Source organism: Salmo trutta, chromosome 12, assembly GCF_901001165.1.
Source record: "Salmo trutta chromosome 12, fSalTru1.1, whole genome shotgun sequence".
Taxonomy (NCBI): domain Eukaryota; kingdom Metazoa; phylum Chordata; class Actinopteri; order Salmoniformes; family Salmonidae; genus Salmo; species Salmo trutta.
This window is the reverse complement of record NC_042968.1, coordinates 15,256,948-15,283,797: the sequence shown is the minus strand read 5'-3', so window position 1 is coordinate 15,283,797 and position 26,850 is coordinate 15,256,948. Positions and strand designations below refer to the sequence as shown.

The following is a 26,850-nucleotide window of genomic DNA, read 5'->3' as shown; positions in this document are numbered from 1 at the left end:
GCTCCGAGACAGGATTGTGTCGAGGCACAGATCTGGGGAAGGGTACCAAAAAATGTCTGCAGCATTGAAGGTCCCCAAGAACACAGTGGCCTCCATCATTCTTAAATGGAAGAAGTTTGGAACCACCAAGACTCTTCCTAGAGCTGGCCACTCGGCCAAACTGAGCAATCGGGGGAGAAGGGCCTTGGTCAGGGAGGTGACCAAGAACCCGATGGTCACTCTGACAGAGCTCCAGAGTTCCGATGTGGAGATGGGGGAACCTTCCAGAAGGACAATCTCTGCAGCACTCCACCAATCAGGCCTTTATGGCAGTGGCTAGACGGAAGCCACTCCTCAGTAAAAGGCACATGACAGCCCGCTTGGAGTTTGACAAAAGGCACCTAAAGGACTCTCAGACCATGAAAAATGTGATTCTCTGGTCTGATGAAACCAAGATTGAACTCTTTCGCCTGAATGCCAAGCGTGATGTCTGGAGGAAACCTGGCACCATCCCTACGATGAAGCATGGTGCTGGCAGCATAATGCTATGGCGATGTTTTTCAGCAGCAGGGACTGGGAGACTAGTCAGGATCGAGGGAAAGCTGAAAGGAGCAAAGTACACAGAGATCCTTGATGAAAACCTGCTCCAGAGCACTCAGGATCTCAGACTGGGGCGAAGGTTCACCTTCCAACAGGACAACGACCCTAAGCACACAACCAAGACAATGCAGGAGTGGCTTCGGGACAAGTCTCTGAATGTACTTGAGGGGCCCAGCCAGAGCCCGGTTTTGAACCCGATTGAACATCACTGCAAAAACCTGAAAATAGCTGTGCAGCGACGCTCCCCATCCAACCTGACAGAGCTTGAGAGGATCTGCAGAGAAGAATGGGAGAAACTCCCCAAATACAGGTGTGCCAAGCTTGTAGTGTCATACCCAAGAAGACCCGAGGCTGTAATTCCTGCCAAAGGTGCTTCAACAAAGTACTGAGTAAAGGGTCTGAATACTTATGTAAATGTGATACCTAAAAAAATAACTGTTTTTGCTTTATTATTATGGGGTATTATGTGTAGATTCCATTTTAGAAGGCTGTAACGTAACAAAATGTGGAAAAAGTCAAGGGGTCTGAATACTTTCTGAATGCTCTGTATGTGTGTGCTGCTGTCTTAGGGGAGGCCTTATGAGGTCAGCAGTGAATTGGGTCATCTGCATAAGGAAATGTTACACGTCTTTATTATGTCTCCTTTATTAGAGCCTGTGGCAGCAATTTACACAGAGAGCGAGAGGAGCATACAATCCTCTCACCTCACTAATCCTCAACCCAAATAGAAACTTCAACTGAGTCTCTAACTAGCTAGCTTCTCTCTGTGTACTTCTCCTTCTCTCTTTATGATCTCATACAACAACTTCTTCTGAAGTCAAAATGCCTTTCTTGTAGGTGTGTTCTTACAATGTGCATGTAAACAGGGACGTAATTCAACAGTGAGCGGGGTTCTAAACGACTCTGACTGTGAATAGAGAATGTGTAATGTTAGAAAGAGGCTGGCTAGTACACTGATCTTTTATGAGGGAAGGATGGTAGTGATACTCACCTGACTGGCAGGGGTCTGCCCCATCCCCATCCCCACCACAGACTCATATGACGGGGGCAACTCAGAGGGGTACAGTGTCCCAGGGCTGTTGATGGGCACTCCATAGATGGCACTGAACGGGGAGTGTGGAAAGTCCAGATGTAGACTTCTGAATGTGAGAAACATTATGGAGGAAAGGTGTGAGGAGAGAAATAATACAAATATCCTCTTCTTCCTGAATCCAGCAACACTTCATTTTAGAGTAAACAAACACATTCAATTGGTTGAGAGACACATTGTTTTTCATGTGGTGTTAATTAAAAATATCTCACCCATGCAAGAGCCATCTTTTTTAATTAAAACCCGTTCTCCTGTGAAGTGGCAGAGTATAAAATACAACTTGAGTGTCTGAATCAATCATCCAGCGCATGATGATGTCATGACATGTTTCTGCCCTCAGGTAGGGGACTCTATAAAGGCTTCCTCTGCATGTTTCTATTTACAGCCTAATTGACAAGAACACATGGCATCTAGCCAAGCAGCCGGATCAGCATGCTGTCAAAGATGTGGAAATGGAACTGATTCTCTTATACCAAGTGGAAGGAGATCAATGGCACATTTACACAAGGCCATGGATGTTACCAGTGCTCTTTAACAAAGCACTACAACATTCTGGTAGTCCATACTAAGCATTGTGAGTGGCTTGGCCCAAGGGCTCCACAGAATACATATTTACGATCAAACTTGCTCTAGCCACTTACAAGATACCTATTTAATAAAACATATGTGTTTAGTTTCAGCTCTGCCGTCAATCACAAAAATATAATATGATTCTTGGCGAGGACAAAACCAAATAATCAAACTAGGGAGTTGTATCAAACCTAGCCTCGTCATGAACCTCGCTTCCCTAAAACGGGAAACCTGGGGAAGTTCCATGGCAAAAATCAGCTAAAGAGGGGTGCGAACCAGGTGTAAATCACAGTGCAAAACACGCCTACACGGGAGCCCGGGTGAGATTAATTGAACCCCCTCAGTGCTTGAAGACAAAAAAAATCAATAAAACAAATACTGGTGACAAAACAGCATTTCTCTGTTGTTTTGAGATGAGATGAAGCTGCAATGCTGGCCAGTTGAATATTTCTTATTTTGACATTTCTGGAGTGATATTTGGGTGTGCAGGCTTGCATGAGCCCTGGGACAAGAAGTAGCTAGTCACAATGAGGTTAATTTTGAGAAAAGTCAGTTAACCTTGTAAGCTACCTAGGTATAACTAGCTACAAGCTAGTTCAATTTCTCTCAGGATTATTAAGGTAACAAAATGTTAATAAAAACAGCATATTATCGACCTAAAGGTTAGCTGTGTTAGCCCAGTATTTAGCTTATTCGGGGTCAGTGATACATAAAGCAACCATGGTACTGTCTATCTCCCTCAAACTCAACTCTGGACCTAGAAGTCAGTTCCACGGCTTTCACTGCTTTCATTGTTCCCCTTTAATCAGGGACTAATTTAGACCTGGGACACCAGGTGGATGCAATTAATTATCAGGTAGAAGAGAAAACCAGCAGACACTGGACCTCATAGGGTAAGAGTTGAATACGCCTGGTCTATCTACTATGGGAACAATGACAACCTTTTTCGCAAGCAACATTGCTAAAATTAATAAAATAAAATGAACCTCAAAATATGTTACCTCTAATGCTCATCTCCTGTAACCGAATTGTCATCGTCTTACTTTCATACTGTTCCTAAATTACAAGGGTTGGATTTTTACACAAAACAATTTTGTCAGCACTCAACATAGTCTCAGAGCATTTTGTATTATTCTGTACGTAAATCCGTATGCTATGTTATGAATTACAATTCATATTATATGTTACGAATTTGCAAAATGTACAATATGTTACGCATTTGCAAAATGTACAATATGTTACGCATTTGCAAAATGTACAATATGTTATGAATTTGCAAAACATATGATATGTTATGAATTCTAGCTAGGTGGCGAACGTTAGCTAGGCTAGGGGCTAGGGGTTAGGGGTTAGCGTTAGCGTTAATTTGAGCCGGAACAGGATCCGGCACCTCTCCGTTCTTCTTTCCGGAACCTATTTGGCCAGATCCGGTACCTCATGTGGCATGAAAAATAAGTGTAACTTTTTGCAATGTAAAAATTTGAATAAAAGCGATCAAAGTTAATTTGAGTTGCCTCTTCGTTAATTGTCCTGCTTTAATTGTTTTCCACCATTCATTTATCCCATAGGAGATTTTAGAAAGAGTTCAAATAAGGGCTGTGTTTCGTGTAGACTTACCCTGGCGTGACATTTTGATAACTGTGTAAATCTCTCTAGGACCAGGTAACTTTTTTATTTATTATATTTTTTACCCCTTTTTCTCCCCAATTTCGTGATAACCGATTGGTAGTTACAGTCTTGTCCCATCGCTGCAACTCCCGTACGGATTCGGGAGAGGCTAAGGTCGAGAGCCATGCGTCCTCCGAAACACCCTGCCAAGCCGCATTGCATCTTGACACACTGCCCACTTAACCCGGAAGCCAGTCGCACGAATGTGTCGGAGGAAACACTGTGCAACTGGTGACCAAAGTCAGTGTGCATGCGCCCGGCCCGCCACAGGAACCGCTAGAGTGCGATGGGAAAAGGACATCCCGTACCAACCAAACCCTCTCCTAACCCGGACGACGCTGGGCCAATTGTGTGCCACCTCATAGGTCTCGCGGTTGTGGCCGGTTGCAACACAGCCTGGGATCAAACCCGGGTCTGTAGTGATGTCTCTCTGCGATGCAGTGCCTTAGACGGCTGTGCCACTCGAGAGCTCCCTGACAAGGGGACTTTAGTCAATATGTTCGCCTGTATTTACTTCCCAAAAATGAAATGCTAATTAGCTGCTAATGTGGCTATCAAAAAGAACTACAAATACCACGATCTGGACGAGACAGCCGAATCGAGGCAAAAAGGTAAGAATATCTGGATTAACTATCTAATGTTAGCTAAATTTAGTCATGAATAAATTTGCTAAATGTTTTTAAATTAATAATTCTGTGAACTGTCTAAAGCAAGTTTTAAATTGACAGAATACCTGTTAGCAAAGGTGTCAGCTAGCTGTGATGTGCACAAGCCTGCAGGGATTTGTAGTCTTGAATGATCTCTACTTTGATGCTAATTAGCATGTTAAAATCTGAGAATAAATTGAGCCAAATACACTGCTCAAAAAAATAAAGGGAACACTAAAATAACACATCCTAGATCTGAATTAATGAAATAATTTTATTAAATACTTTTTTCTTTACATAGTTGAATGTGCTGACAACAAAATCACACAAAAATAATCAATGGAAATCCAATTTATCAACCCATGGAGGTCTGGATTTGGAGTCACACTCAAAATTAAAGTGGAAAACCACAATACAGGCTGATCCAACTTTGATGTCAAAATGAGGCTCAGTAGTGTGTGTGGCCTCCACGTGCCTGTATGACCTCCCTACAACGCCTGGGCATGCTCCTGATGAGGTGGTGGATGGTCTCCTGAGGGATCTCCTCCCAGACCTGGACTAAAGCATCCGCCAACTCCTGGACAGTCTGTGGTGCAACGTGGCGTTGGTGGATGGAGCGAGACATGATGTCCCAGATGTGCTCAATTGGATTCAGGTCTGGGGAACGGGCGGGCCAGTCCATAGCATCAATGCCTTCCTCTTGCAGGAACTGCTGACACACTCCAGCCACATGAGGTCTAGCATTGTCTTGCATTAGGAGGAACCCAGGGCCAACCGCACCAGCATATGGTCTCACAAGGGGTCTGAGGATCTCATCTCGGTATCTAATGGCAGTCAGGCTACCTCTGGCGAGCACATGGAGGGCTGCTGGAGGTCATTTTGCAGGGCTCTGGCAGTGCTCCTCCTGCTCCTCCTTGCACAAAGGCGGAGGTAGCGGTCCTGCTGCTGGGTTGTTGCCCTCCTACGGCCTCCTCCATGTCTCCTGATGTACTGGCCTGTCTCCTGGTAGCCCCTCCATGCTCTGGACACTACGCTGACAGACACAGCAAACCTTCTTGCCACAGCTCACATTGATGTGCCATCCTGGATGAGCTGCACTACCTGAGCCACTTGTGTGGGTTGTAGACTCCGTCTCATGCTACCACTAGAGTGAAAGCACCGCCAGCATTCAAAAGTGACCAAAACATCAGCCAGGAAGCATAGGAACTGAGAAGTGGTCTGTGGTCCCCACCTGCAGAACCACTCCTTTATTGGGGGTGTCTTGCTAATTGCCTATAATTTCCACCTGTTGTCTATTCCATTTGCACAACAGCATGTGAAATGTATTGTCAATCAGTGTTGCTTCCTAAGTGGACAGTTTGATTTCACAGAAGTGTGATTGACTTGGAGTTACATTGTGTTATTTAAGTGTTCCCTTTATTTTTTTGAGCAGTGTATATTGATAAAAGCCACCTTGTCCGAGAGAGTTTTATATGTTTATCAAAAAACATCACGCTAGGATAAGCCTACGCGAAACACAGCCCTTATTTTAATTGTTTCTAAAATCAATGGTGGAAAAATTATTGGAACAATTTCCCTGTTTGATCACTAGGTTTTATGGGTATTATGACACCTCCACTGTGAGGCTCTATTTGAGTGTCCCGGATGTACGTTTACTATGTTATGTCTAGTCTATGAGACCAGCCTGCAGCACTGGTATATGGTTATCCTCATATATATTGTCTACTGGTATAATTTTAAATAAAGAACATATAGCTCAACATGTAAGCCATGTGAGAGTTTAGCTATTCTCTGCTTCAGATGACAGATCCCCATAAGGCCAGTGGATTCAGAGCTGACATACTGAGACAGAGTGACAATCAAATAAAACAGATTGGAGATCTTACAACTAGACAGACAAAAAAAGACATGTTCATTTGAGAATACAACACAGAAACACAGACACTTTAGAGACCCTTCGCCTCTTTATTGCAGGATTGTGATTCATCAACATTGACACTCGTTCATTTTGAATAATATTTTAACAATTAAAACAAGTTTAAACACTTCATCAAAAACAAAATGTCCAAATAAGCTAACTCGTATGTATAGATTAGACATCGTAGTCTAAACAATAGAAAATTGAGTGGTAGTAACAAGTAGGCTATTATTACTAAAGCATAATTTCAGGTAAACAAAACACTCCATACCAGTGGTGACTAACCTTGCTCCACTGATCCCTGATCTACTGGGTGAGCTGATTCTGTTCCAGACCAGCAATAGCACACTTTATTATCAACTCATTAGGTTTGATAAGTTGAATCAGGTGTGTTATTTCTGGGCTGAAACAGAACCCTGCACACCTAGCAGACCCCCAGCAGGGTTGGCCTTCTCCAATTCTAATAGGTTTATACATTGTGTGTGATGTTCAACTGTTTTTGTATACACCATGTGTGATCATAGGTAGGCCTACACATATAACCCAGGGCATATACAGTTGAAGTCGGAAGTCTACATACACCTTAGCCAAATACATTTAAACTCAGTTTTTCACAATTCCTGACATCTAATCCTAGTAAACATTCCTTGTCTTAGGTCAGTTAGATCACCACTTTATTTTAAGAATGTGAAATGTCAGAATAATAGTAGAAAGAAATATTTATTTCAGCTTTTATTTCTTTCATCACATTACCAGTGGGTCAGAAGTTTACATACACTCAATTAGTATTTGGTAGCATTGCCTTTAAAGTGTTTAACTTGGGTCAAACGTTTCGGGTAGCCTTCCACAAGCTTCCCACAATAAATTGGGTGAATTTCGGCCCATTCCTCCTGACAGAGCTGGTGTAAATGAGTCAGGTTTGTAGGCTTCCTTGCTCGCACACGCTTTTTCAGTTCTGCCCACAAATTTTCTATAGGATTGAGGTCAGGGCTTTGTGATGGCCACTCCAATACCTTGACTTTGTTGCCCTTAAGACATTTTGCTACAACTTTGGAAGTATGCTTGGGGTCATTGTCCATTTGGAAGACCCATTTGCGAGCATGCTTTAGCTTCCTGACAGATGTCTTGAGATGTTGCTTCAATATATCCACATAATTTCCCTACCTCATGATGCCATCTATTTTGTGAAGTGCACCAGTCCCTCCTGCAGCAAAACACCCCACAACATGATGCTTCCACCCCCGTACTTCACGGTTGGGATGGTGTCTTCGGCTTGCAAGCCTCCCCTGTTATCCTCCAAACATAACAATGGTCATTATGACCAAACAGTTCTATTTTTGTTTCATCAGACCAGAGGACATTTCTCCAAAAAGTACGATCTTTGTCCCCATGTGCAGTTGCAAACCGTAGTCTGGCTTTTTTATGGCGGTTTTGGTGAGCGGCCTTCCTTGCTGAGCGGCCTTTCAGGTTATGTTGATATAGGACTCATTTTACTGTGGATATAGATACTTTTGAACCTGTTTCCTCCAGTATCTTCACAAGGTCCTTTGCTGTTGTTCTTGGATTGATTTGCACTTTTCGCACCAAAGTACGTTCATCTCTAGGAGACAGAACGTGTCTTCTTCCTGAGCGGTATGATGGGCCCATGGTGTTTATTCTTGCGTACTGTAGTTTGTACAGATGAACGTGGTACCTTCAGGTGTTTGGAAATTGCTCCCAAGGATGAACCAGACTTGTAGAGCTCTACAATTGTTTTTCTGAGGTCTTGGCTGATTTATTTTGATTTTCCCATGATGTCAAGCAAAGAGGCACTGAGTTTGAAGGTAGGCCTTAAAATACATCCACAGGTACACCTCAAATTGACTCAAATTATGTCAATTAGCCTATCAGAAGCTTCTAAGCATGACATCATTTTCTGTTATTTTCCAAGCTGTTTAAAAGCACAGTCAACTTAGTGTATGTAAACTTCTGACCCACTGGAATTGTGATACAGGGAATTATAAGTGAAATAATCTGTCTGTAAACAATTGTTGGAAAAATTACTTGTCATGTGCACAGTAGATGTCCTAACCGACTTGCCAAAACTATAGTTTGTTAACAAGAAATTTGTGGAGTGGTTGAAAAACGAGTTTTAATGACTCCAACCTAAGTGTATGTAAACTTCTGATTTCAATTGTAGCTACCTATGTTAGCACATGTTGTATACAAAAACACCGCTGGTGTACACAGTTACTGTGTGAGAAGGTGTTAAAGCTAGTCATTGTTATGTAAATGTAGGCTGAAAAGTACCAGTGGCCTGGCTTTGGCCCCAAGTGAGAGCAGGTCCACCGAAGTCATGGCCCAGACACGGTCCCGGCCCACGTAGATGGAAACAAAAAAGTCTGAGCCTTTTAGGTAAAACACTGGGGTAAATCCTGTATGGAAACGCGCCATTAGTCTCATCCTAGGCTGTTATCAACAAACGCATTTGGAGACTGTTTTTAATTTACAATGATTACATCAAGATACTGTAGTTAGCTAATAGAAAGTTATCTAGATGATGACATTTAATTCACTTAGCTAAGCAGTGTGTAAAGTTAGCTTGCTAGCTAGCAGCTCAGTTGAGTTAGCATACAAAGTGGCCTACTAGAAGTGTAATACATAGTTTAACATTTCAAAATATATTTACTTACTTGAATAGTTTTTTGAGCCCTTATCTTTTATAATAATGGGCAATCTTCAAGATTTTTCGGTGGCAGCCATATGGACAAATGGAGACAAGGTAAAAAAGTGTGTTTGTCGAAAGAGCAGTTTAGAACGTGTTGTGACGTTTGACTTAACCAGCGTAATTCACTTTCAGTTCCAACAAATATAAATCGCCGACTGTTTGCCACACTTGATCATTTGAAAATGTCCACTTGAAACTAGCAAACGCAACAACTCTACAAAATGTGTCCTACCCGGACGGAAAACAGTGGCACACATAACACCCCCCCTCTATGGGTGTGTGGGGAAGGGTTCTTAAATGTAACAGCCAATCAAAATCTTGCAGAACTATTCAAACTGTTTTTGCGATACAAAATTCTCCAGGCATGACAACAACATGATTTTGGAGGTATGGCAACGCAAGACTATATCAAACCCAATGTGACAGGTGCCAAAGGAGATGCTACAGCCAGTCATTCAAACAGGCATGTTGCTATGTTGGTCAGCCAACACTCTGTCTGGTGGGAGGTTGTTAGGAGGTCAGAGTGTTGTGCTGCAGCCAGTACATCTGTACATCTATCACCGAAGTGCAGGTGTTGTGTTGTGTTGCTTTGCTGTAGTTCCTCAGTTCGCCCATCTCCGGGGTCAAGGTGTTGTGTTGTGGTATGTTGTGTTTGTTCTGTTGTGTTGTGTGATGTTGTGTTGCGATACCTCTGTCCGTCCATCACCGGGGTGCAGGTGTACTCTGGGGGGTAGTAGGGTGGTGGAGGGATGGGTGGAATGAACTCGTCAAAGTCAAGGTTCTGGTGCAGGATGGTGCCGTGGGGAGTCATGCAGTCAGCGCTCAGGGCTCGTGCTCTGTGTGGCATGAACTGAAACAGACAGACAGAGACATAAACCCAGCTTTTATTTCAGAGACAGGAAACCTTTGTCTATTTGTCTCATTCTGAAAGCTTTATACTGGGACCATTGAATGTATCAATTTCAACAACATTCTGTAGAAAAACGGCATTCAGAATAAGGTTATCTAGCTGACACAATGATGTTTATTTTTGGAGACTTGGATGAAGGAACGATGCAGCAGCATGCGTCATTATCGGTGGCAAAGTCATTAATGGCAGGGCTAATAAAGCCAGACACAATGGAGCAGTGGGAGGAAAAAACGCTGGCTAGATTAATACGTGTCAAGTGAAGGAAGCCTGCCCTGGCCTGGCCAGCACATTGTGCATTTGGGTCAGTCAGGCTTTAGTAGGCAGCTAGCTTTGTTCCTGGGAGCAGAAATCTTTCCTCGTGAAATGGGAATGAAGCCAGATTGAGAGGGGCTCTGTGAGTGTACTGGGAATAGGAGGAGACAGGTCCTTTGTCATTCACCCTCCTGTGACCTTACGACTGTACAGGCCTGTTTAATCTCTCCTGGTCTGTGTTTTTAAAACAGTGGCGTGTCTCACATTCCTCCTGCTCACAACCAGACGACGACGTGCCATTGAGAAGTTCCCATTCAGGACGCACTGCAGTTCAGCCTGTCTACTTTGAAGTTCAAATCTGACTTTGAAAAATGTGCCCAACTGTCGCTTTGCGTCTGCCATCAATCATGTGTCATACAAGAAGAGCATTGAAAGTTTATATAGATATATTCATTATCAGTCAAGGACAAAAACATGAAAATATCTCATTGAAATTATGACTGAATAGTAAAACCTTGCCCTTACCAACCAAATGACTGTGATCTGTATCATTTTAGGTTACAAAAAGTATTTTTATGCAATTTTCATCTCGCCACAAAAGATGAATAAACTGAACCAGGTGCAAAATCAAACATATTGTCCTGCTCTTAAGCTTCTGGTCCCGTAGCTAATTGTGCCTGTGAGGTGACTGTGTAGCTGGGATCACTAGTGATGTCTTGCATTGCCACCTTGTGCTCCGAGATGAAACAAATCCCCTACTGCTCCAGGAGGCTGCAGCCTCCACGCTAGCCTCTGCAGCAGTCCCATTGCTAACCCCTACATCTGCATCAGCGCCAGGCAGTCCCAGCCCCTGCATCTGCTCCGGCTCCAGCCCCAAACTCCTGCCTCACTAATATAATTCAGCTCTATCAATCTCCCACCCTGGGCTTATCTGCCATGTACCCATCTAGGAGGCCACACAATTTACAGCTCAGCTCATAAACTGTATACAAAGCCTTCTTGTATAGAATGTTAAAACGTTATTTCTCCCCTGGAAAATGATTGCCCAGAGATATTAAAGTGGTGCAGACAAACTCCGCTGGTATCGCTAGTATCGCTTTGTTATAATGGTGGCTATGAGGGCGCTCCAGCCCACCAATCATCTGGGAAAGTCATTCTAAATGGGCTGAGAGCATTGCTCTGAAGGGCAAAGGGAGCACCCCGCCATATTGATTTCCCTGATGACAGCAAAGCATTTAGGTTTTGGGCACAGTCATTGTTTCCCTTGTAATGCGAGAGGGTCATTTTAAGGACAGCATGCCTTTTAAGGTGAACATATTACCAACTACAGCGAGGGAGAAAAATCATTATTTCCCCTTTCATTGGTTTCTTCAAATCCTCTGTGGTTTTTAGCGTGATGTGGAGGTTCTGAATTGTTCTGGGATGGGTGCTCTTCGTGATGTGGAGGTTCTGAATTGTTCTGGGATGGGTGCTCTTCGTGATGTGGAGGTTCTGAATTGTTCTGGGATGGGTGCTCTTCGTGATGTGGAGGTTCTGAATTGTTCTGGGATGGGTGCTCTTCGTGATGTGGAGGTTCTGAATTGTTCTGGGATGGGTGCTCTTCGTGATGTGTGTTGACATTATCTAAGATGGTCAGACTGAAGACAATTTATTCCAAATCTATATGGTACTACAATACTACTGGTACTACTACCGCCATATGAGGGGAGAATTATGAAGCCAGCATTATAAGGCCAGGCGTGTTTACCTTTCATGATGGTTCAGAGCTGCTCTCCATAAGGCTATAGATCAGTCTCATTGAGTCCAGGTCAGACAGAGTCAGAGACAAAGTGTCCATTGTGTTCTCTGTCACACTACTTACGATCTGTAGCACATCAGTGGAGACCATCTGCATGCAGCACATGGCAGTGGCCAGGGCACAGACGATGGTGGAGATGACATTCAGGGCGCACACACTAAACAGGAGCTCCTTCAGGACCCAGGCAGAGGGAGAGAGGGAAGGTAGAGAGGGAAGGGGCAGAGGGAGAGAGGGAAGGGGGGAGGGAGAGAGGGAAGGGGGAGAGAGAAGGGAGAGGGAGTCACATTTGAGCCACAGTGAGGAAAGCTAAGCAAATATTAAAGCATGAGAACACAAAAGAGGAGAGAAATATATAGAGGGAACAAATAAATGAGAGAGGGACTGAAGGTGACACAGACAATGGTGATGTCATTACCAAGGCGACACAGCACAGCAGGGACTAGCTAGCAGGGGAGCACTGCAGAGGAAGGATACAGTACATCATAACAGCAGCAAATCACCCCTTAAATCGGAGAATGATCCAACCAGGAACAAAGTCAACCTAATAGCTCAGCACTGCACTTCCTGCAGCGCCATCCTCTTCCACTCATTAAACCATGTGGGAATGAAGCAATATGAATCCCTGCCGGCCCTGACACTTCAGGTCATAAAATCCTGTTTACAGACAGCCAGCTAACTGCAGCCCAGACTGGCTGCTTTGAACCCCCAGTCAGCAGCATTGCTTACAACCACAGGAACAGTCTTGAAAGAAATGAAATTGTGTGAGTTTGACATTTGCCCAAGCTCTCTTTTTATTTTGACATGTGTTCACCATTGGGAGGCAACCGATGCTGAAAATTGTTGAGGTTATAGCAATAGATTCCCATTGATATGACAGGTGAAATCTCTGATAACCTTGGTGTTCTTGCGACCAGAGAGCTCGAGACTCACACAGCCTTTCACAGATGCAGCCTACATTTGGCACGTGAGGTCCCGAGTCTGTGAAACAGATCCTTTCTCAGTCAGTCCCTTTGAGAAACACATTGTGTGATGAGCAGGCAGCTTAAAGCCTGGAGACTGACACTAGAGGGGAATGAGGAGTGGCCTTACAGAAATACTGTGAAATAGAACGTCTCATCAGCACCATGGACCATGGTAACCAACCAAGACCATGAACAGTGCCTTCTACTGTTGAAGTGTGATATAATAGGACTGCATGGCTTAAGGCCCAGAGGCTCAGGTTGCATGTCAAGAACAACTCCTGTCCCGAAATAAATCTTCTATGAGGTTGGTATGTTGAGTATTTCAACACAGCTTAACAATAGTAGCGCCATTGTGAAGAAGCACGGATCAACAGGGAACCATCTCTCTTCCTAGTCTCTGTGGGTAAGGTGATAATAGCGCCCTGAAGAGATGTCTGTGTTCGAAGGTTATGCACTGACATAAGCTGATTTATTGAATTCTCAGCCAGAATAAATATGCATACTAGTGAAATTGAACCCCATGCAACCTGAAAATAGGCTCTTGATTTCCTTCCATGTTGCTTTTCTTTGTTACTTGGCTCGACTTCAAGGTGAAATAATAAGCCAGCCGCTAAGTGTCCTCGCCCATACAGTGCTTTTTCTAATAGCTATCTTCTGGCATTCTGATCATGTGGATACTGAACAGGGAGAAATGCACAGCCTGAGCTAAGCACAGTGAAAACCACAAATTACCATGGTATTTGACTCTCATACTAAATACTTCATTTTCATTTTCAAACAGACAATGGAGAGCTATTATGGATGAACAATGTTTGTTTGGAACACAGTATTATTTCCTAGTGATATTTACTATACGTACTAGTACCACAGTGTAGAGTAATGTCATTGTAGCTTTGGAGAGAGATTTGACAAGCAGTGTAGACAGACCTATAGGTCAAACAAGAGGCAGATCTATCACTTCTGGCCTTCAACTATGTTCTATCACTTCACTGTCTGGCCTAATATGATCAAACCCTAACACGCAAACAGGATGTTATTAGTTCTGACTCAGTCACTTTATTTGACACTTGGGAACAAAGTGCTAGCTTGGCAGAGATGCTCCTGTGTACTTAGAGAGGTAATACATGGAGATTGGTACTTCAGTATAAACATGCATAGTAACTCTTTTCAAAGAGGAGACATTTTGTTTGTTTTCCTTTGCATTATATCTTGTTTGAGGTGTTGACACAGCTGATTTCTCCTCATCTTTTTGGGATGCGTTCCTGTCCCATGCCTTGCTAGTCACACAAACCCAATCCAGATACCGGGAGTCACAGGAGCCCCATGTCCTCATTCAGCGTAGCCTATTTCATTATTCAGTTCTCTTTGCAGTGTTGCATCACCTTGTGCATCCAATCTACCAAACAAACTGGCATCAATGGTAAGTTCAATGGCTCACTCCGGGGAATAGAGAGAAGAGGATGCCAAATGAATGATTCTTGAGCTTCACTTAGAATTTTAAGGAGAGAGAGAAAAATAGACTGAGATCTAGGCATTGAATATGTACTGTACATGTCGTTGTCCAGTCACATTCCAAAAGCATAACGTGAAATAAAAAGTATAGATTGGAATTCAAGTTTTGAAAATCCCAATGGTATGTTTTGTGGAGTTTCTGGTAGAATGTTATTGCTGTTTTGCTGCTGTGCGAAATCATGCTGTTGCTTTGGGAAGAAAGATTAGTGTGCATAGCGTATACATTTACATTAAATCGTACAGTCATAAAGCAAAGAATAAAAATACCATTCATGAGTCATGGGCTATATTGAATATAATGACTTCTAAGTGTTTCTAAATGATACATAGGTGTATTTCCTGTAATATATATATACATTTTTTGTATTTTACCCCCTTTTTCTCCCCAATTTCCTGATATCCATCACTGCCCAACGGGCCCGGGAGAGGCAAAGGTGGAGTCATGCGTCCTCCGAAACAGGACCCACCAAACCGCGCTCCTTAACATCCACCAGCTTAACCCAGAAGCCAGCCTCACCAATGTGTCGGAGGAAACACCGTTCAACTGAAGTCACTAGAGCGCGATGAGCCACATAGAGCCAAACCCGGCCAAACCCTCCCCAAATCCGGGACGACACTGTGCCAATTGTGCTCCGCCTTATTGGACTCCCAGTTGTGACACAGCCTGGACACGAACCCAGGTCTGTAGTGACACCTCAAGCACTGAAATGCAGTGCCTTAGACCGCTGCACCATTTGGGAGGCCCCTGTATTGCCTGTATTTTATTGGATTGAGAATCATTGAAAAATGTACAGGTGAAACTGTACACAACGTATCTTGTAATTAAAGCTCTGCCTTTCCCTACCAAGGAAATTAGGAAAACCAATGCAGGAAATATAGGCCTGTGAAAGAAATGAACACATGCATATGGGCCGTGGCAACACACTATAAATCACATCTTTCTAAACAAAAAATACAACTACATATTATTGTTCCATTTTCATTGGTTTTGGGCGATTCTAAAACACAGACAGCACATTTGTGTTGCAGCTGTGTTGTACACATTTGCCTTGCAGATGTGAGAAGAAATATTACTTGTGTGTGTTTTCCCTGGCGACTAACATTTGCATATTGACATGGTAAATCACGTCAGGGTAATAATACCTTGACGGAAGCTGTTAATAAGGTGTTCATACAGAGTTGAACCTCCCTGAACACAACAGCCCTGCCTGGTTACCTGGAGCCAGACTGGGATCAGGCTGGGGTCAGGAGCTCCACTGCCAAGGTTACACACCCCGCCTTCACTCAGGAATCCACAAATTAACTGAATCCTCATTCCACACTCATTACTCATGGCTTTGGGCAACGACAAGAAAAATTCAGGAAGAGGAACATGTGATTGAAAGCACTGTGAATGAAACCAATACTTTGGGGTATAAGTATTAAAATATCTATGGGGATATGAACCTATTCTGTTTTTTTACAGAAAAAAACTGTTCTGGTTTTACAGGCTCTGGTTTGAAATGGGTAGTTAACTGTGAACTACACTGATACGCCAAAGTGGTGACATACATGCTATGCATGTAACTGACTTGTAACCTATCATTTTCCAATCTAGGCTGTGTATTGGAGGGACGTTTGGAGGCAGACAGCCGCAGTATTACTTCATATTAATATCTAGACCGAGGATGATGGAGAGCCGTGATGGCCATTGCCTTAAGTGACATCTGACGTAACTCACCCTATCTGACTTCCTTAGCACATAATACAGTTTTATAGTGTCCATCCTGACATCTCTTTAATGGTCTATGATCATGATGACTAGCAGGGTTGGATCTTTCCTCTTTCATACCCATGCTTCATTTTAAAGGGACTTTTATTTAGTTATCAATGTCTTATAATCAATCAGTGGCATGAAATGAAAGCATTGGAACACTGTAATCCAATGAAGATGTAGCGGCATATAGATCACCATGCCGACAGAAGGCTTTTCAGTTTATATAATCTCCAGAGATCATGATCTGAACGAACTGGCAAAGCCAAGTCGACAGACCATGCAATTAATATGACTAAGAGCTATGCGTGGATTAGAAGACAAATGCGGTTGCCATTCTCAATTTCCTGTTCTATTATGAGCCTATAAGTTTCCACTTGTGTTTTACATTGTCTGTGTATCAGCTAAGCTCCCATGACTTGTTATTCATTACACAGAGGAATACCAGTACAGGTAGGAGAATATTTCAGCTTGAAGAGGTTCGGAGGATCAAGTTAAATGAACAACATAACATAATAGGACTCATTTCCATAGAACGAGGCTATAGAGTACACATCAAAGAAGAAATGGTGTAACATATACATAACTGTCTATTCACGCACATGCACGCGCGCGCGCACACACACACTCTCTCTCTCACTTCCACCCACCTTGAGGTGTTGGCGTATGGTGTCGCAGTCGCTCAGTGGGTTCAGTTTGAGCGTCTCTCCTAGGTTGTTGCAGCTGGAGCTCTGGTGCTGCAGTTCACAGCACACACACACACCGTCGCTGTCAAACTTTATCTGGGGGAGAGAAAGGACAGGGGTATGTAAAGGGGCTATTGGATATCAGTGAGAACTCACTGTACTCTTTCCCACACTTGATAATGTTACAACACACCCTAGCCCTGTGTCTCCTCTTCCTCCCTTTGCATAAAGCAGAATCTTAATGCTTCTCTATGATGGAGATCAGACTTGCACCTCTGTCTCTGCCCGCTCTGATACTTTCCCTGCCAGAATGCAGGTGCTATCTAAAACCTAAAATGGTTGTTCGGCTGTCCTCATAGGAGAACCCTTTGAATAACCCTTTTTGCTTCCTGGTAGAACCCTTTTGGGTTCCATGTAGTACCATTTCCACAGAGGGTTCTCCCTGGAACCAAAAAGGGTTCTCCTATGCGGCCTGGCGAATAACCCTTTTTTCTAAGAGTGTAGGAATCTACAGTGCAGGAGGATTACTTAACACAGTGAGTTGTAAGGCAGAGTTAACAGGGGGAGGATCTTGAGGTGCTGCTACAACTACTAACTATGTGACCCAGATTGTAAGGAGGCGGGACGTGAACCTACCCATCATGGGTTAATTGCATGGGGGAGTGAAGTCCATTAATATTTCAGTCATAGCGGGGTGTGTATGGTCTCCAAGGAGCCGTGTACAGTAGTAAAGGGAACTGGGGAGAGGCATTTAGTCTTGTATGGTAATCACTCAGTCAGCAGTAATGATGTGCTGCTGGTGAAAATGACAGATCTCTGGACCATTGTTGTAGTCTGGCACTATACGCAACACACTATGAGGAACGCAAGCTCTACAGGGCAAATCTCTCTCCTGCTCTCTCTCTATGCTCTCTCTCTCTCTCTCTCTCTCTCTCTCTCTCTCTCTCTCTCTCTCTCTCTCTCTCTCTCTCTCTCGCTCTCTCTCTCGCTCTCTCTCACACTGTGGAGATCCTTGGAGGAAGTAGGCTCATGTGTGTTGATGGATGATGTGGCGTACATGATGACTAGATGGACACACAGGGGGTCTTGCAGTATGTCAGTGCCATATGAACGAACAATTAGATCAGAATATCTCAGTCAGCAAAGTAGCACAGCCATTGCAGTGTTGTTTTCATTTTGCTAATCGATTCATGCATTGCTTTTATTTAATGGCGCAGTGTATGACAAGCTCTCTATATCTGCAGATTTCTACGTTTCGGATGTGAAACGGCGCGTGAAATAGCGATTTGAATGTCTGATGTCACTAGACACAACCCGGAGTGGTAATCTGCCAGCCTTAGTCACATGAGCACTCCACATAGGACCCATCATGCATTTCACCAGCCCATCCAAGACAGGCTTGATGAGACAAGTGGTTTTTCATTAGCCCAGAGAAGCACCACCACCAATGGAGCAAGCCTTTCAGTTCACACACACAAACACCTCCTGCTCTGCTCTGGTTGCTGCTTTCCATTCCAGAAGCATTGAAAAATCTATTTCTACTCAGAAAGAAACTGCATAAAAGTGGTTGATCCTTGTCAAAAATGCGGGATGCCTTCTAAACTAGTTATGCCTTCTGAACAGATTATGCACCTCACCTAAGCCCAAAGCATGCCCAGGGAATGCTACCGTTTTTTCCCTCGCCATACCTTGGAACTCTATCAGGTAGACCAGCAGTCCTGATGGGGATTTTAGTGTACATCATGTGCAGGGCACTAGTGATGCCTGTCACATCCTCCCCCCTCCCCCCTCCCCCCTCCGTCACATTCAGATTCAGAAAAAATTGCATCATCCTCAATGATGCAATTCATTTTGCAGCAATCACAATACGTACAGGTTACATCCCATATTTACATCAGAATAGCAAAGGATATTTACAAAGAAGTCGGACGGATAGACAGGCTCCCTGAGAAAGAAGTCTGGTTCTCCTCCGCTCTGCAGATCATTCCTCTTCCCAGAACCTCCCTTCTACGGGCCCCAACACATTACATCACAACTCGTGTCACCCGTCCCTAGTGTTGATGGCGGGCGTAAAACATATTGACAAACGTCTTGAGATGTAATGCCACGCCAAGCTACATTGGGCACAAGTAACACATGATTCAAGGAGAGGGCTTAGGCAGTGTATCACAGGGAGGGGAGTGGTGCCATGCTTAACCTGATGGCACACTCTCTGTTACGTCACTCCAGGAAGAATACCATTTACAAAGATAACTTTCAAGTTGAGACTTTTAATGTATACATTATTTCGATGTATTCACTATGCAAGATGGAGGCAGTTGAATATGACATTGGCTGTTGATGGTGATGAAATAGCCCAGTTGGTTGGACTATACAGGGAAATTACAGCTAACTAGAGAAAGGTCACCTCAGGAGCCTGGATGGAATAATAGATAGTCCTTACTTATTCACGCTCTCTTACTACTGCATAAGGAATGGAAATGAATTCAATAAAGCCTAGCAGTGTTTATGTATCCACTGCAAAGCCTGCAAACAATGCCAGAATGTTTAATTGATTAGACCAACTAAATTAGAATTCCCAAGTGATTAATGTGGCTAGAATAGAAGATCCTCAGTGTAATTACCAACAGCAGTCATGTGAGGAGAACCATCCTCAGTTTAACTACTATGATGATTCGCTTTCCTCTTATCCTTTCTGCTTGACAGATTTGTGTTATTTGCAATGTTCTAAAACACTAAGAATAAAACATTCGTTTTTTTGCAAAGAATCAATATAATTAGAGCCTAGTTTCTTTGCTTCCCCTGCTATTGGGTCTCTCTGTGTTACTAGGTATGTCTGTGTTACTAGGTCTGTCTGTGCTATTGGGTCTCTCTGTGTTACTAGGTCTTTCTGTGTGACTAGGTCTGTCTGTGCTATTGGGTCTCTCTGTGTTACTAGGTCTGTCTGTGCTATTGGGTCTCTCTGTGTTACTAGGTCTTTCTGTGTTACTAGGTCTGTTTGTGCTTTTGGGTCTCTCTGTGTTACTAGGTCTGTCTGTGTTACTAGGTCTGTCTGTGCTATTGGGTCTCTCTGTGTTACTAGGTCTTTCTGTGTGACTAGGTCTGTCTGTGCTATTGGGTCTCTCTGTGTTACTAGGTCTGTCTGTGTTACTAGGTCTGTCTGTGCTATTGGGTCTCTCTGTGTTACTAGGTCTTTCTGTGTTACTAGGTCTGTCTGTGCCATTGGGTCTCTATGTGTTACTAGGTCTGTCTGTGTTACTAGGTCTGTCTGTGCTATTGGGTCTCTCTGTGTTACTAGGTCTTTCTGTGTTACTAGGTCTGTCTGTGCTATTGGGTCTCTCTGTGTTACTAGGTTTGTCTGTGTGACTAGGTCTGTCTGTGCTATTGGGTCTCTCTGTGTTACTAGGTCTGTCTGTGTTACTAGGTCGGTCTATGTTACTGGGTCTGTCTGTGCTATTGGGTCTCTCTGTGTTACTAGGTCTGTCTGTGCTATTGGGTCTCTCTGTGTTACTAGGTCTGTCTGTGTTACTAGGTCTGTCTGTGCTACTGTGTCTCTCTGTGCTACTGGGTCTCTCTGTGTTACTAGGTCTGTCTGTGCTATTGGGTCTCTCTGTGTTACTAGGTCTGTCTGTGTTACTAGGTCTGTCTGTGCTATTGGGTCTCTCTGTGTTACTAGGTCTGTCTGTGTTACTAGGTCTGTCTGTGCTATTGGGTCTCTCTGTGTTACTAGGTCTGTCTGTGCTATTGGGTCTGTCTGTGTTACTAGGTCTGTCTGTGTTACTGGGTCTCTCTGTGCTACTGGGTCTCTCTGTGTTACTGGGTCTGTCTGTGCTACTGGGTCTCTCTGTGCTACTGGGTCTTTCTGTGTTACTAGGTCTGTCTGTGCTACTGGGTCTCCCTATGCTACTGGGTCTCTCTGTGTTACTAGGTCTGTCTGTGCTACTGGGTCTCTCTGTGCTACTGGGTCTCTCTATGCTACTGGGTCTCTCTGTGTTACTAGGTCTGTCTGTGCTTGGTGCTGGGGCAGACTGAAGCCGGGGAGAGAGATGGTACAACGAGCCGTATTCTGGATAAGGGAATGCAGGATATCCTGTGGAGCCGCCGCTGACTGCAGTGCTGATACAACCCCACACAACACAGTGGTCACAGAACAGAATAGGCAGGCTAGGGGCTTGAGCTGTTGTTCTGCTATAAATAATCCCTTCATAGCCATCCATTCAGCACACACAATACACAGTATACAAGCACACTGCGCTACTGTATTTTTGCTTCCATTTTTAATCCCCCAAAAGCTATTCATTGTTTATAGCTTATTAAACACTAATTAAATGAGTCCAGAATGTATGGATTTCAGTCTTTTCTTTTACAGAGAAAGCCCTTTTAGAGGACTTTGAGAACTGTGATTTTCTATGCCCCTAACAGCATAGTTGATCTAGGAACTTTACTCTTGCCATGAGTCTGTATATTCATGTAATCTATGCAAGTAGGAGGTACGCAACTCCTTCCCCAGCCTGATCCTAAAACATACGTTCTGCCACGCCGTCTGAAAACGGGAACAGAAATCAAACCTGCCGCAGACAGCAGACAAATTGAAAGCGCTCTCTCTCCCCAGACGGCTGATTATTATGTTTTTCTTAATAATTAAACTATGAGCTCCAGTGGGTAATCAGACAGACAGACGGCACTGAGCCCTACTATTAAGAAGGACGTGGGAGTGGCTGGAGTTTATATTTATTTTTACTGTGAGCTGGGTGGGTGGGGCGGTGCTCTGCAGACTGATTCAACTGGTGTGTGAGACTGACAGATCCCAGACAGGCTAGGGCCTTTCAACACCAGGTGCCACACCTCCTTCATATGAACAGGGGCCCCACCACATCCACCGGCCCCTGTTCAGATGGAAGAGATAGGGAACCAGTACTGGCCCGTGTAGATGGGAGAGATAGGGCACATGCAGGGGGGACAGAGGGGGTAGAGGGGCAGGGCACTGGTCTCTCACCAGCTGACAGTCCTCCAGAGAGTTGACCAACTGAGCGTTCTGGCAGGACAGGATGGAGCCAGCCAGGTTGAGCATCACACACACCGCCGACAGAAGCATGAAGAAGGTGATCTGTGGAGAGACGGAGTAGAGATGTTGAGATTTATAGAGCAACAGTAGACCAACACAATACAGCTATAACATGGGTTATTCCACTAGGGAATGTACAGAGATTCGCCAGTTGATTTAATGTTCATGTTGTCTTGCGGTAGGCAGTAATGCGTTTTTTATGCATGGCTACATGAGAGGGAAGGCATCACCAATCAATACTGACTGATTGACTGATTACATTGAGTCATCAGGGGGAGGAAAAGGCGGCAGATGATCACAGAAATCAATAACCCTTTTTCTCAAACGAATTAAGTCCATCTAAGATAAACTGAATCTAACCCATGGCTAACCCATCTGCTCAGAGGTTAAGAGCACAAACACCACACATACATATTGACATTTGACAGACCAACTCTTTTCCCTGTAGCTCAGTTGGTTGAGCATGGTGTTTGCAACGCCAGGGTTGTGGGTTCGTTTCCCACGGGGGGCCAGCACAGAAAAACAAAAATGTATGCATTTACTACTGTAAGTCGCTCTGGATAAGAGCGTCTGCTAAATGACTAAAATGTAAATGTACATTGCTACCAGTAACATTGCCCCTTATAGTTACAGGACTGTCCTTGACACCCTTATAAATTTTCTCACAATGCCTTTCGTATCTAGTGTCACCTGAAGACCTAAAGCCCTGATGACGGATGGTCAGGTAGAGGAACCAATCTCCTCCTAATTCCTCAGCCCAACTCCAATCAACACTACTGCTTCCCAACAGCCTGATATATCTCTTCTGTGGCAATTTCCCCCCTCTCTGCACTGTCACCAGAGTGGCTACCTCCATGTTCCCCCTCTAGTCTCCCATTAAAAACAATTCTCTTTATTTCATAGCTGACAGTCCCAGGAAATACATCCTGTGAGGAAAAATAGAGTGAACATTTGGGCTCCTTTAAATCACAGATCAAGTGTAATAGAATGGGTTTAAAGCTGTCAGAGGCATTCGCCAGTAGATTACAAGGCAGAGCAGGGTCCTGTATATCAGGCCTGGCCTTCGTCCACACATAGCCTGTTTGATTTACAGCCCTGGTCCTGGTCCTGGTGCTGCACCCGATGGAACATTAACCCAGACTGGAGGGCCAGGAGGGAGGGGAGGGACACAGGGGACACCAGCCCAGCCTGGGGGTGGGAGGTGGGAGGGAGGGAGGGGGGGGACAAGACACATTTACTGAAAAAGACGTTGACAAACAGACACAAGTACAGATGGGGAGGAGGAGAGGGAGCGAGGGAACGAAGGAGGGACAGAGGGAGAGATAGGGTAAACAGATGGGGAGGAGGAGAGGGAGCGAGGGAACGAAGGAGGGACAGAGGGAGAGATAGGGTAAACAGATGGGGAGGAGGAGAGGGAGCGAGGGAACGAAGGAGGGACAGAGGGAGAGATAGGGTAAACAGATGGGGAGGAGGAGAGGGAGCGAGGGAACGAAGGAGGGACAGAGGGAGAGATAGGGTAAACAGATGGAGAGATACGTTTAAGTGCTTTTCACCATGCCAGGAAATTGTAGGATTGAAAGGTTGATCGGTACGGTTCGATGGAGGTAGACCACTATATCAGAGGAGAAACACACGACCCCAGGCATTATTCCCTGGCTGTGTGCCCCTGGAGGAAATCCCCGGGGTACAATAACACACAGGATGACACTGGCATGACACTGACAGTAGCTGGTTGTCAGTAGAAATATAACTACATCCAATTAACTCCATGTCTTTTCAATAAGAACCATGACGTAATAGCCAATAAGGGGTTGGACTTTAAGACTCAGGTCTTTAAGACTCAATTCAGCTGCTACAAATCTATTCATTTAAAGTAAAACATGAGGAGGGATGGAGAAAACAGTATGAAAGGAAGAGTTAGATCAGAAGATCAGAGAAAGAAAATGTATTGAATATTTGTGTGTCCATGGGGCGGTTTCACAGACACAGATTAACTGATTAACCACTGCACCACAGCAGAACCTGAGACGGAGCTGCATTTCCTGACAAAATTTAAAAAATATAAAACAATTAGAGAGTGTCATTTCCCCAAATTTGAAACCCTTATTCAAGGTTTCAAAGACCTCTCTGATGAGGATAGGCTACCCGTCCTGTTGGGGGAGGACGCAGAGAGCTGTGTGTTGGCAGCGCACTACATTGCTGCCTGCCATAAGTTGAGGGACAGTGTCTGACAGACCAATAAACCTGCACATGCCCTCTACTGTATGCGTATTGTTATTGTTGAATGTATGGTTATTTTGACCCTTGGTTATTGTTGTTACTGTTGTCCCGTTGACAATTTTTGATTCAAATTTTTTTATTTATTTTTATATTGTAAATATCCAAAATAAGCTTTGGCAATATGTATATTGTTACGTCATGCCAATAAAGTGAATTGAATTGAATTGAATTGATTAAGCCAAATCCCGGAAAAGTATTTTCAATGGAGAATGTCCATTGAGGTGTTTTTTGGTCCAGGACTAGGCTTATTTTGTGTCCCGGAAACTGCCCCTGTATGTATACGTATACTCTCTGCCCCTGTACGTATACGTGTACTCTCTGCCCCTGTACGTATACGTATACTCTCTGCCCCTGTACGTATACGTGTACTCTCTGCCCCTGTACGTATACGTGTACTCTCTGCCCCTGTACGTATACGTGTACTCTCTGCTCCTGTACGTATACGTGTACTCTCTGCCCCTGTACGTATAGGTGTACTCTCTGCCCCTGTACGTATACGTGTACTCTCTGCCCCTGTACGTATACGTGTACTCTCTGCTCCTGTACATATAGGTGTACTCTCTGCCCCTGTACGTATACGTGTACTCTCTGCCCCCGTACGTATACGTGTACTCTCTGCTCCTGTACGTATACGTGTACTCTCTGCCCCTGTACGTATACATGTACTCTCTGCCCCTGTACGTATACGTGTACTCTCTGCCCCTGTACGTATACGTGTACTCTCTGCTCCTGTACATATAGGTGTACTCTCTGCCCCTGTACGTATACGTGTACTCTCTGCCCCTGTACGTATACGTGTACTCTCTGCTCCTGTACGTATACGTGTACTCTCTGCCCTTGTACGTATACGTGTACTCTCTGCCCCTGTACGTATACGTGTACTCTCTGCCCCTGTACGTATAGGTGTACTCTCTGCCCCTGTACGTATACGTGTACTCTCTGCCCCTGTACGTATACGTGTACTCTCTGCCCCTGTACGTATACGTGTACTCTCTGCTCCTGTACATATAGGTGTACTCTCTGCCCCTGTACGTATACGTGTACTCTCTGCCCCTGTATGTATACGTGTACTCTCTGCCCCTGTACGTATACGTGTACTCTCTGCCCCTGTACGTATACGTGTACTCTCTGCCCCTGTACGTATACGTGTACTCTCTGCTCCTGTACGTATACGTGTACTCTCTGCCCTTGTACGTATACATGTACTCTCTGCCCCTGTACGTATACGTGTACTCTCTGCCCCTGTACGTATACGTGTACTCTCTGCTCCTGTACATATAGGTGTACTCTCTGCCCCTGTACGTATACGTGTACTCTCTGCCCCTGTACATATAGGTGTACTCTCTGCCCCTGTACGTATACGTGTACTCTCTGCCCCTGTACGTATACGTGTACTCTCTGCCCCTGTACGTATACGTGTACTCTCTGCTCCTGTACGTATACGTGTACTCTCTGCCCTTGTACGTATACATGTACTCTCTGCCCCTGTACGTATACGTGTACTCTCTGCCCCTGTACGTATACGTGTACTCTCTGCTCCTGTACATATAGGTGTACTCTCTGCCCCTGTACGTATACGTGTACTCTCTGCCCCTGTACATATAGGTGTACTCTCTGCACCTGTACGTATACGTGTACTCTCTGCCCCTGTACGTATAGGTGTACTCTCTGCCCCTGTACGTATACGTGTACTCTCTGCCCCTGTACGTATAGGTGTACTCTCTGCCCCTGTACGTATAGGTGTACTCTCTGCCCCTGTACGTATAGGTGTACTCTCTGCCCCTGTACGTATAGGTGTACTCTCTGCCCCTGTACGTATAGGTGTACTCTCTGCCCCTGTACGTATACGTGTACTCTCTGCCCCTGTACGTATAGGTGTACTCTCTGCCCCTGTACGTATAGGTGTACTCTCTGCCCCTGTACGTATAGGTGTACTCTCTGCCCCTGTACGTATAGGTGTACTCTCTGCCCCTGTACGTATAGGTGTACTCTCTGCCCCTGTACGTATAGGTGTACTCTCTGCCCCTGTACGTATACGTGTACTCTCTGCCCCTGTACGTATACGTGTACTCTCTGCCCCTGTACGTATAGGTGTACTCTCTGCCCCTGTACGTATAGGTGTACTCTCTGCCCCTGTACGTATAGGTGTACTCTTTGCCCCTGTACGTATACGTGTACTCTCTGCCCCTGTACGTATACGTGTACTCTCTGCCCCTGTACGTATACGTGTACTCTCATGCGCTTTTCATTTCTAGCTTGAAACGTGCATGAGTGTGCTTAAACACGGATCATAAAGTGCACCTGTATTTCCATGTTGATATGTTAATTAACCTTGGATTGTCACATCACTGAATGTGTGTGTGTGTGTGTTACTAAACTAAACTGCCATATGGTAAGAAAAGACAGACTGCTTTAGATGTTCACCTTCAGAGAGACTGTGACGGTCAACATCT

The 26,850-nt window shown here is 44.5% G+C and overlaps 1 protein-coding gene across 1 annotated transcript in view; it reads right to left on the bottom strand.

Annotated features, from left to right (window-relative positions):
• The window catches only part of LOC115202999 (protein FAM189A1), a 164,728-nt gene that overhangs the window by 4,621 nt on the left and 133,257 nt on the right, over window positions 1–26,850 (bottom strand). Inside the window, exons 3-7 of the mRNA XM_029767242.1 lie at window positions 22,049–22,159; window positions 17,017–17,148; window positions 12,203–12,310; window positions 9,869–10,029; window positions 1,571–1,718 (exon numbers count right to left, since the gene is read on the bottom strand). Coding sequence (XP_029623102.1) covers window positions 1,571–1,718; window positions 9,869–10,029; window positions 12,203–12,310; window positions 17,017–17,148; window positions 22,049–22,159 — 660 coding nt within the window. The remainder of the gene's footprint in view (window positions 1–1,570; window positions 1,719–9,868; window positions 10,030–12,202; window positions 12,311–17,016; window positions 17,149–22,048; window positions 22,160–26,850) is intronic.